The sequence below is a fragment of the Portunus trituberculatus genome, chromosome 14 (assembly GCF_017591435.1).
Source record: "Portunus trituberculatus isolate SZX2019 chromosome 14, ASM1759143v1, whole genome shotgun sequence".
Lineage (NCBI taxonomy): Eukaryota > Metazoa > Arthropoda > Malacostraca > Decapoda > Portunidae > Portunus > Portunus trituberculatus.
Genome location: NC_059268.1, coordinates 6,354,625 through 6,366,871, shown reverse-complemented (window position 1 = coordinate 6,366,871; position 12,247 = coordinate 6,354,625). Strand labels below are relative to the sequence as shown.

Sequence of the window (12,247 nt, the reverse complement as noted above, 5' to 3'; positions counted from 1 at the left end):
ACACACACACACACACACACACACACACACTATACATACCAAACACCCTGATAGGAGCATATATACACACAGTCAATATACATACACATATAGACAAAACCTCGCATCATTTACCCATCACCTTCCATCAACTTGTGGTCCGAACTGTTGCACGACGTTGCACAAATTCTCTTGCTACTGGTTATAAATAGTCAAAGGTCTTTTCTACCTTTAATTAACAAAAATGATATCTATACATAAGGTGTTCGATACTGTGCCGGCAATATTCTTGTAAGAGGGAGATATCGAGGCATTTGCTCCCTAATTTTGGCTGACGCTTTTCCACTTTTTAGAGAGCCAGCACTCAAGTGGAGATTTTTTATTCAATCTTTTCTTTTTTTTGCTCTTGGCTGGCCCTCTTCCCTACATAAAGAAAAAAATGACAATCACAAGTCCTTCTGTTGCCTTCTTTACTGCAAATGAATGTAGGGATCAGACAAACTCTCCAACTATCCATCCTCCATCCCACATCCCCATCTTCTGCCCCAGCTGTCCACATCACTTCACGTCGCTTCACTTGCCAGACGAATAGAGCAAAGACACACAGGTAAAATGAGACACAGTGCAAGCCACCTTATAAAAACCACCTATAATGACCTTTAATCTAGTCACCTGTAGGTCAAACGTGTATGTGTGTGTGTTGTTGGGTGGGTGGGTGGGTGGATGGTCTATAATGATTATCCTGCACCTGCGTATGCCCTCCCTGCCTCCCCATTACTCCCCAGCACCCATTCTCCCCCTCCCATCAAGGTATGTAGGGCAGGACAACGTCTTCTGTAATGAAACTTCCTATGAGGCTTCTTATTAAGCTTCTTAGGACGGAGTTTAGGGTCGTCAAGAAGAAGGGAGGGAGAGAGGGAAGGGAAGGAAGGCACAAAGAGGAGAAGGGAATGACTTTGTGAAGGGAAGAAGAGATCCTGAATATAGAAAAAAAGTTGATTATAGTTATGATGATGATAACAGTTATAGTAGTAGTAGTAGGTGTAGTAGTAGTGGTAGTAGTAGTAGTAGTGGTGGTAGTAGTAGTAATGGTAGTAGTAGTAGTAGTAGTAGTAGTAGTAGTAGTAGTAGTAGTAGTAGTAGTAGTAGTAGTAACAGTAGTAGAATGAGTAGTAGTAGTAGTAGTAGTAGTAGTAGTAGTAGTAGTAGTAGTAGTAGTAGTAGTAGTAATAATAATAATAGTAGTAGTAGTAATAGTAGTATAATCAGTAGTAGTACTAGTGGTAGTAGTATAAGTAGTGGTAATAGTAGTACTCGTAGAAGTGGTAATAGTAGTAGTAGTAGTAGCAGTTGTAGTAATAGTAGTAGTAGTAGTAGTAATAGTAGTAGTAGTAGTAGTAGTAATAGTAGTAGTAGTAGTAGTAGTAGTAGTAGTGATATTGATTACCCGAAATAGTTCTCCAGTTAGATAATCACATTTTCATTAATCTTTTCACTGTTTTAATTTCTACGCTTTGTATTGATTTTTACTACAGCCTTGGGTGGCGATGGAAGAAGAGAGCAAGTAAAATCAATGCAAAATAACCCAATACGCTTCGAGCCACCCAAGCCTTTACTAAGAGACGGTAATCATTCCAAGAGTTTCACGGCGAAGGGTAGCAAGAGAGAAGGTTACCTAAGACAATGATCAAGTATATGGAGTACCTGAGCAATGGCAAATGTGTTAGAAATTGAGTGAAGCAGAATGGGAAATGAATAGAAGTATTAGTATTAGTATTAGTAGTGTGTGTGTGTGTGTGTGTGTGTGTGTGTGTGTGTGTGTGTGTGTGTGTGTGTGTGTGTGTGTGTGTGTGTGTGTGTGTTTTCCCGCAGCATCGTCATTTTCTCATCGTTGCTTTCATTGTTATCGTCACAGTTTTCGTTTTCTTCATCGTCTCCTTTCACATCATCATCATCATCATCATCATCATCATCATCATCATCATCATCATCATCGTCATCATCACTACCCATATCGCCACCTTCATCATCATCACATCACCATAATCACTTCACGTCTCTCGTTCACTAACAGGTGTTACAGATGCCTTTAAGCCCTTCAGTACCGAGACGCATTTTTATCATGCGTTTTTGGATAGAATTAGACGGTTTTGTTTATATCAGGAAGGGTCTATAGAGGTCGGAAGATTAATGGCCAGAGTCCTCACCATTTTAATCCCTATATTTGTTTCTAGAGCTGCAAGAAATCGCCAAATGGTAAGCAGAATAAACATGAAAACGTGTCATCTTACTAAAGGGGTTAGGTCCAACATTCCTCCATGGACCTTCCCACCCCAAACACCTTCACACATCTCACCTCCCACACCCCTGAAACTCCTTGCCTCTCGCATACTCAGTCCACCTCCTCACCTCCCAACGCTCCCTAACATACCTCCTCCCAACACCTCACCTCCTTCCCTCCCACGCACTCAGCCCCGCACCCAGCCACGCTCCCACCCCGCCCCGCCAAACGCAACTCCTTCCCCGCCCCGCCTCGTCCCGCCCCCTAATAACCCGCCTTCAATAACAACATGGCCGCCTGCCTGCCTGCCTGCCTGCCTGCTCCCAGCCCCCCACCTTCCCCCACCGCCCGCCCCGCCTGAAAGAGTGAGAGCCTGGACGAAAGTGAGTTTGGTGTGAGGTGCGAGTGTGGATGTGGAGAGGGAAAGGAAAGGAGGATAACTCTTGTCAGTATTCATTAAATCCCTGTTCTCTCACTACGACTTTTTTTTTCCAAGACCACAGAGATGATAAGCGCGTGGTTATGAGTGTCTTTCCTGTTGATAATGTGAAAAATCTTGGTATTCTGTTACTAGGACTATGAAAACATCCTTACAGGTACTGGAACTTCAACTAGAACATTGTGATAGTACTCGGGTGTGGTGCAGAGGTGCTTTAAAATTATGGACCTTTGCGAGGATCTAGAAATGAAATGGATCAGAGGAAATTTGTTTTTTGTACCCAGATTCCTATTTAGTGCGATTACACTGGCAAGAAGGTAGTGGATAGTAGTATTGTGCTTATTATAGGTAAGGATAAAAGTAGGATAGTTGCAATTCAAGTCTATAAGAATATTGAAAACTAGAGTGTTGTGTTCTGGGAATAATTAAAATGACATTGGCGTTTTCATCTGACTTAGGTTTGCTTCAAGTTAGGTTCATATTCATTCAGTTCATTGATATCGCTGCTGATCCCTTTTGTGATGTGATGGCGATTTGAAAAGACTTTACTTAGCTAATAAAAATACTGTATCCGAAAATTAATGAGCTAAAGTTACATATACAATACACTCACTCTGCTTTGAATATATATGCTGTTAACTTTCCCTCAAATGAATGACCTAAAGTTACATATACAATACACTCACTCTGTTTTGAACATATATATGCTGTTAACTTTCTCTCAGCATGAAATAAACAGGCATTGAGGTTAGTGATGGATGTGGAATAAGAACAAGTATATGAAGGACAGTCACTATATAGTATGTAAGATATATAAAAAAATTCTTGTCTTGCTCCTCTCGCGTCAGTGTTTTTAGGAGCACATAGTCAAGCTGGTCGTATCCTGCCCTTCTGTGCTGTTGTGATCATTTTCTTCTCTAAAAGTGTGAATGTTTTTAGTATATGATTTATCCTGTGTGTGTGTGTGTGTGTGTGTGTGTGTGTGTGTGTGTGTGTGTGTGTGTGTGTGTGTGTGTGTGTGTGTGTGTGTGCTAGATAGATACACACGGATTTAGTGAGGTGATTAGGTAGAATGAGTTATTACACACACACACACACACACACACACACACACACACACACACACACACACACACACACACACACACACTAATGTATACCTTTCCCCCTCTAATCGCCACACATAAGCTCAGTTAGACCTCCACCCCCCAACTCCCCCTCCCAATCACCCCCTTTAAGTCGTCCATTTCCCCACCCCATTCCTTCCCCGTACCAGACACACCCTTTTTTCCTCCCCTCTTTCTTTTCCTTTACTTTCCTTCATCGACCTATCATTCTCTCTCTCTCTCTCTCTCTCTCTCTCTCTCTCTCTCTCTCTCTCTCTCTCTCTCTCTCTCTCTCTCTCTCTCTCTCTCTCTCTCTCTCCTAATGGTCATTGTTTATATAAATCAATGTGTTTATAGTTATGATGATTGCTAAGAATTATGTTTAATTAACTTTTATGGTTACCTGTTTGTTTTTCTGTCTATTTAATGTGTGTGTGTGTGTGTGTGTGTGTGTGTGTGTGTGTGAAGATTTTCTGGTTGATGTTCGTGTATCGGTAAATAACACACACACACACACACACACACACACACACACACACACACACACACACACACACACACACACACACACACACACACACACACACACACACACACACACACACACACACACACATATACACGAGACACATCCTATATAACCCTCATTTTAATCTTTCTTTATCCGTCACCACTAATATAAGCTGCAATATGAATTAATTTCCTTGGACGTCTTCTCTCTCACCTTCCTTCCACCTTGCCACACGGGCCTCGCTTCCGCCGCCTGCGCTGCTAACGGAGAAAATAACTTAGGAATAACCACTCTTTTATAACGCGACCCAAGGAAGCTGTTACCGTCACGAAAAATACACGAGGAAGGAAGGAGGGAGGGAAATGAACTTGTTATTGTGGTATTAGTTTTGTTTGCCTATACTCATCTCATTCTTTAGGTCAAACAGCCTCGTAAGGGGTGACTAATTCGTTTCTGTTTTGGTGCTCCTTCGAATTTCTTTGTGTTGTCTTGTTTTCGATGTGCAATTGAGAAAGTGTTGAAAGAAGGATTAGTAAAAACAGTCAGTGAGGTGTTAGTTGTTGAAGTTGAAACACACACACACACACACACACACATATATATCAAGCTTTTCCTAAACCTTCTGCTACTAAACACTTTCCTCACAATCCTGTATAGCTTTTTAGACATTCAATTTCGAACTGCTGTGTGTTGATTAATTCTGTATATCACCCTCTGTCATTAAATTCCTCCAATCTTATTTTAAACCTCCCTATTGACTCAGCACTAGCAACCTGATTACTGAGTCTATTCCAGATACCTCCACTCTATTTCAGAAGCATTTTCTACTTGTCCCTTTCTTGAATTTATTTTAAACAACTACCACTGTATTTACAAAGCAAATTCTTCGTATATCCTTTCTAAACCCATCTGTGCCAACCTTGAATGCTGCACTTTTCTTCCTACACTGCAAACTAAAGCAAAGGAATCATTAGACACAATAGGATTAAACAGCTTAAAGAGTAAAATAAAACTAGGTAACAGAGAGGTGTGGCAGCGGTGGTGGTGGTGGTGGTGGTGGTGGTGGTGGTGGCAGCAGGTACGTAGAAGAGAAACAGCAGCAGCAGCAGGAGGAGGAGGAGGAGGAGGAGCAGGGAGAAGGAAGCGGCCCGATAGATATAAACAATTCCACAATCATCATAAGAGGACGGTGCATCTGTTTCCTCCGGTCATGAGAAAAATAACACACGATTTATGATTCAATTTTCCCTTCATCTCTCGCAGACAAGAAGGAAGGAGGTGAGCGAGTGCCGATGGCCAAGAGAGAGAGAGAGAGAGAGAGAGAGAGAGAGAGAGAGAGAGAGAGAGAGAGAGAGAGAGAGACCGAGAGAGCAAGGGTGCTGTAAGGAGGCGGAAGGGAATGAAATACCGCCTGTCACATTTCATACGAATACCCAATGCAACATCGACATATCCTCCTTCATCTCAGAGCGAGGAGGAGGAGGAGGAGGAGAGGAGTGGGGGTGGGCTGGTGGAAATGGCTAAGCCCCACCAAAAAAGGGGGAATTGGAGGACGAAGGGGAGGTTGGGGGAGGCTGTGACGGAGGTGAGTGGGCAGGACGGGCGTGTGTGGATGTGGGGTGCTGAGGAGGAGGAGTAGGAGGAAGAGGAGGAGGAGGAGAAACAAGGCAAGGTGAAAGAAAGAGACAAGCGAATCGTGGCTGAGAAAGAAGGTTTAGATACTGTTTCCCTGTATATGTGTATGTGTGCGTGTATCCCAAGAGACCCAGGGTTGGTGTGCGTGCCCGCCATCCCGCCCGTACACAGACAGCTTCCGATAACCACGGGGGACCAACAAGTTATAATGAGTGTGTGTGGCCGCGGCGAGGCTAAAGAATAATGTCATTAACAACCCGTCTGAGTCTTGTCATGATTTGGTCTTTTTTCTTCTTCCCTGGTGTTCCACGGTGGAGGGAGAGGTAATCCCCTTGGGGCACGTACTCGCTGTGGGCATGATTGAGTCTGCCTCGCCTCGCCCGTGGGAGAGGTGATGAGCGGGAGGCTGGGGAAGGCAGGAGCTGAGGGAGGTGAGGAGAAAAGAAAGCTGGTGAGAAGGGAGGCTAAGAAAAGGTGGGAGGGAATGGAGGAGGGAGTGAGAGAGGGAGAGATGTTGAAGGTATGAGAAGAGAAGGAAGGTGAGAGAATGTTTTAATCGATTAGTTGTATATCCATGTGTTCCCAGGAGTGAAGGAAACACGATGTAGATAACTGGTATATTGATAAAACCTGGGCAGCACAAGGGTACACGCTGCCACATGTCACACGTCCGTCCGGCCCCGAGGCAAGGCCCAGACTGACCTCACCGGCACAGTGGCACTACTGCCCAGTGTTGAGTTCCCCTAGGGAGAACAGGCGCGCGGGGAGTGGAGGGTTGATACAAGAAGGATGCATGCTCCCTGTCTATCTGTTTTCTCTCTCTCTCTCTCTCTCTCTCTCTCTCTCTCTCTCTCTCTCTCTCTCTCTCTCTCTCTCTCTCACACACACACACACACACACACACACACACACACACACACACACACACACACACACACTATTTCAATAATTTCCTGACGCAGCGAAACATACGAGACATAATTTCCCCTCCTGAGGCTGCAACACGACCCGCGTCACCGCCGCTGGACGACCCGTAATTATTGTACGAGGAAAGCATCCACAACCACCGCCTTTCCCGCCATAGCCACCGCCACCGTCGCTGCCTCGCCGGAGTTGCTAGACGGGGATCTAAGACGGCGCTGTATTCAGAAGCGCTTCGCTATCTCACCGTGACTGTTTTAAAAGGTCATAAATGATTAGTCGCGTGACAAGTGTTTCTTCTTGATTATGCAGAAATCTTGTTAATGTGTGACCTAAAACGTAAAACCGGTCTTTGAATCTCTTGCCACTTTAGCTAGAGCTTTCTGAAAAATAATGGATATGTGCCTAGAAATATTTGAGAATTGTAGACCTTAGCTGTAAAAATTTGTAAAAGAAGTAAAAGGAAGAAAAAAGAAAAAAAAAGCTGGCTTCTGTATATATTTTCATTAACCACGAATTAAAATATTCTTAATGTTTTACGAGATGAGAAAAGGGATCAAAATTAGAAGATATAAGAATGTTTAGTAAGATAATTTATTTTTCTTTATTTAAACTGTCAATATTACAACCACCACCACCACCACCACCACCACCACCACCACACACACACACACACACACACACACACACACACACACACACACACACACACACACACACACACACACACACACACACACACACACACACACACACACACACAGCAAGTAACTTCAATATTCACTTCCGATGCGTTGAGAAAGCGAGGTGCCGTGAAAAAATATTTGTGTTGTTTTTAAGTGGAGAGAGAGAGAGAGAGAGAGAGAGAGAGAGAGAGAGAGAGAGAGAGAGAGAGAGAGAGAGAGAGAGAGAGAGAGAGAGAGAGAGAGAGAGAGAGAGAAAACGGAAATACTAAAGCTTTAATTGATATAAGTAGGTGCAGTAACATTTCCTCCTTTACATTCCACCATACCGACACCCAAACACGTAGCTCTCCCTCCCCCACGTTTCACCCACCTATCACCTTCCCACCCACCTGTACGAATCACCGCCAGCAGTACTGCCCTCCATCCCTCCCACTCATTAATAAACACTAGAGAAGCACAGAGCAATGACATGTCCTTAGTTATGCTCATTAATGTTCTGTTGAAAGGAGGAGAGGAGACCTGGTTCCGTCAAGGTGAAGTCTTGTCTCCTTTACTTAATGTCCTCCTCTTGCTGCTCCTTCTCCTTCTTCTCGGTCTCTTGCTCACTATTGCTTTTCGATTCCTCAATGTCTGATAGAAACTCCTCGGGCACTGTTGTTGGTTCTTGCATTGAGTTACCAAGCAGAGGGGGAGAGACGGGGGTGGGAAGGGGAAGAGAGCAAAGAGGTCCTCAGTTATCGTGAACCCAATTGTGAGGGCGTGCTGAGAGGTAGTGTCTTTGAGGTACATGGCAAGGGATGTGAGAGAGATTCGACAGATTTGCGTTAGTACACACACTTACGCACACACCCAAGAACAGACACACAGACTGACTGACACTGTCCTTGTAATATTTTTTTTCTTCTCTTTGGAATCGTAGTTGAGTCAGTTTTTTTTTTTTTTTTCCTTCTGCCTCTGATCAGCCGCTGGCAACTTATCACAGACAGGCAGTCAGACAAACGAACACACGAAAAGAATCAGACAGACAGGAGAAACGAGAAAGGAAATAAACACGAAATAGCAAACAGTAAACAGGTGAAAGGTGCAGTGTTATGGGATTCCTGTACCTGGAGAGATGCGTGCCAGGTGTGAGGTGTGGTGTGTGTGACTAGTAAGAGCAGCGAGGCGTCTTGGTGGTGTTACTCATGTACGTTGGTGTTTGGAGGACGCAGCACAGCGGAATACATCTAAAACACGTGATGGGTGCTTGTTCATGGTGTCTCTCTTGACTGAAAGAAAGACTGATGGCATTCCCTTCTGTCTGGAGTCTGTTTCGTAACACTTTCGCTCTGCACTTCCACTACTTTCAAAAGCCTCTAGGTTAGGTGACTCGGGTTTTCGTGTGTGCTTTGTTACTGTTCTAGTCATAGATTAACAAAATTCCTATATCATCAACGGGATAAACATTCTTGAGAACCAGGTTTATTATCTTAGACCTTTGCAACTATAGTCGTGGTGAGAGAGCCAGCGTTTCTGAATACTGATTTAGTATCTACCACTACGGCTGTCTCGTTAAGACTTCATGATGTCACGAAGTGTTATTACTTGTATGATATGATGTAGAAAGATAGAAAGCTTCCAGTTAAATATACATCAGAGACGCCATCTACATATAATAGCTGTTGTTAGGGCTGTTTGTACCCCCCAGAGATCAGCAAACACTTCTGAATTCGCAACAAGTGTTCATCGTCGAAGCGGCACATGTATGCTTCTCAAACATCAACAATGGTTTACTGGGCGAAGCGTCTCTTGTATACTGACGAGACCAGCACACCCACGCGACGCAAGGGTTTCCAGAAAGAAGCACGGATGTTGTTATCTCTCCATGACTTAATATTGCACACAGCGTGATAAGATGTTATGCAAATGCTGCCGAGTATGTTGTAGAGGAGGGATACTAGTTTGTGAGCCTTTGCATTTGATGTTGGCACCTGGTGGAGGAAAAGAAGATATTCCTTTTACATATTCCATTTTACGATGACGTTTCTATTAGTAGGTTAAATATATACAATCATGTAAAAGGTAGATATGTCAATGTGAGAGAAATGGATGTAGAGCAAACGATGTATAATGATAAGAAATGTATTTAGGGTGGCCTGGCCTGGTCTGGCCTGGCCTGCTGTGGCGTCAGTGTTAGTCACCTGAACACAGCGGCGTGGAGGCAGCGTCTCACTATATTCTGCTTCCAGACACCCTCCAGACAGCACCTTCAGCCAAGCGTGGACTGAGATGCCTGCTGATTATTTTCCTTGCTTGAGAAGTAGAATCTATTGAACCATTGCTCTCCCTTTGTGGCAAATCAGGACGGAGACACAAAATAACTCTTATTACCACAAGTTATATATGAGTAATGAGACATTTAATATACGAGTGATATATGTTAAACACTTCAGAGAATACGCCACTTAAGGCCATGTATTGCGCCGTGACGTTCAACACCCATTGTCTCCAGCAAGCTCAAGACAAAGATCTGGAATTCTTGGAGTGGCGAATTTTTTTGCTCAGGTGTTGTTGCAATTGTGTCGGAGGTAGTATTCAGCTGGCGCAAGTGGTATAGAGGCTGTGTTAGTGAAGGTGACCCTGGCATTAGCGTAGAGAGACAAATTATGTGTACTGAGAGGCGTGGGAGGCAGAACATCAACACAAACATTCTCCGAAAACCTATAGTTGAAATGACACTGGTTCTGGGGACTGATTTATTATTTATTATTTTTTTTTTACGGTTCTAGTGACAGATGAGCAAGATGTCTACGTTATCAATAGGAAAAACGCTCTTGAAAACCTGGCTAATTTCTGTGGCATTTGAAAATAGTGGTGGTGGGAGCATAGCGTTTCTAAATGATGATCTAAAGGAGCTAACGGGGAATGAGCGTAGACTGAAGGAGCGTTAGAAAGGGAGCTTACTGGTGCTACAGGGGTGGAGATAGCGATGGTCTCTCTCTCTCTCTCTCTCTCTCTCTCTCTCTCTCTCTCTCTCTCTCTCTCTCTCTCTCTCTCTCTCTCTCTCTTGCAGTTCTCGGCCTTGCTCTGAAACAATGGCCGTTACTGATAGTGGTGGTGGTGGTGGTGGCGCTCGATTTGAGATATTGATCAGCAGCATACCTGAGTCGAAGCTTGAGCCATTAAGCAACAGTTGCCCTTGGCGTACGCCCTGCATAATGTGCGCTCCTTATGGGCTTACCGTCGACGTCTTCTGTCTCGCCGTGTTTTTTTTTTTTTTTTTTTTTTTACCAGATTGCTCCTTAGTATGTAACGTTGAACATGTCCTTTCCCTGCCTTCCCCCACCAGAGAGAGAGAGAGAGAGGGATTGTACGTGCCTGATATTGTTATTTTCATATTAACATCGTGAACTTTCAAGATTTATAATTAACACAAAGTCGCATCACGCCATTTCTTTTTCTTTATATGGAGAGGTGGGAGGGGAGGAGTCTTATTCTGTTGTATTCTGCCTCCAAAAGTAGATGCGTAACAGCAGGAGCATTATTGTTGGTTTGAATTCATTGGTAGTTACAATTACAACAAAAAGGCTAAAAAAAAGTGCCTACTCGGTCGCCAATCTCCGTAAAGATCCGATAGAGTTAGCCGAAGAACAGGGATAAATGTATTGAAACCTCCCTCTTGAATGAAACCACGTCATAGGAAGTTGGAAATACAGACACAGGCAGGGAGTTCCAGAGTTTACCAGAGAAAAGTATGAAAGATTGAGAGTACTGGTTAACTCTTGCATTGGAGAGTTGCATAGAATAGGGGTGAGAGGAAGAAGAAAGCCTTACTATTAAAATGAACAAAATCAAACAAACCCCAGGAATTACTAAGCTATATCTTCTTCCTATGTGTTTTTTTGTATTTATATTTTGATTTCGCTTTCTTTGTATATTTGTTCGTGTTGTTTACTAATCTATGTCCCAATGTATATATTTGTCCAACGCTTCTTACTAGATTGCAAAAACATATCCTTATTTCCACCATTTTTGTTCCTGTAATATGACTCTTTTTAATCATTTATATCTCCAATGTGTTTAAAAAAGTTCCTGTCCATTCCTATGTGCGTCTCTCAATAAGCACTGTTTACGTCACCTGAATAGACTGAACCAGCAGCACCAGCAGCACCAATCGCAGCAGCCAATAAGAAATTCCACTATATTTTTTTCTCCTCTCACCTTTTTTTTCTCTTTCACATTTTTCCTCTTCTCTTTTTAATCCTTTCATTGATATACGTGAAGTTTTAAGTAGCCTGTAGAGACTGAGAGAAAAAAATGAAGAAAAAGAGAAAGATAAAAGGATGAGAGCGAATCCAGCGAGGTTAGTCAAAGGGGTTGGCTGAGTCACGGAAGGAGGAAGAGTTAATTTTTGTGTGTGTTAGAAGAGAGAGAGAGAGAGAGAGAGAGAGAGAGAGAGAGAGAGAGAGTGAGAGGGCACGAAAAAATAGGGTTAAAATTGTTTGACTTTCCCTTGACTTCCTGGTTGATGGCGCTGAATAGAAAGGTGGTGATGGTAACGTGTGTGTGTGTGTGTGTGTGTGTGTGTGTGTGTGTGTGTGTGTGTGTGTGTGTGTTAGCGTGAATTAGTTGCATGAGTTGAGGGGTACTTAGGAGCGGATAGGGTTAAGGCAAGAGAGAAAAGAGAGAAAGAGAGGTGTGTGTGTGTGT

The 12,247-nt window shown here is 43.4% G+C and overlaps 1 protein-coding gene across 1 annotated transcript; it reads left to right on the top strand.

The window, feature by feature from the left end:
* The first annotated feature begins 712 nt into the window (after positions 1 to 712).
* LOC123503424 (protein TRACHEARY ELEMENT DIFFERENTIATION-RELATED 7A-like) lies at positions 713 to 6,188 on the top strand. The gene is made up of 3 exons (XM_045253189.1): positions 713 to 789; positions 2,376 to 2,643; positions 6,078 to 6,188. Exons 1-3 carry the CDS (start codon positions 713 to 715, stop codon positions 6,186 to 6,188), a joined length of 456 nt encoding a protein of 151 aa, XP_045109124.1.
* Positions 6,189 to 12,247: the final 6,059 nt, after the last annotated feature.

Excerpts from the sequence above, each read along its gene's own strand:
- LOC123503424 (XM_045253189.1), top strand. The coding sequence starts at position 713 with ATGATTATCCTGCACCTGCGTATGCCCTCCCTGCCTCCCCATTACTCC. Across the intron at positions 790-2,375 it reads ATTCTCCCCCTCCCATCAAG|TCCACCTCCTCACCTCCCAA; the intron begins GTATGTAGGGCA and ends TCGCATACTCAG. Across the intron at positions 2,644-6,077 it reads GAGTGAGAGCCTGGACGAAA|AGACCCAGGGTTGGTGTGCG; the intron begins GTGAGTTTGGTG and ends GTGTATCCCAAG.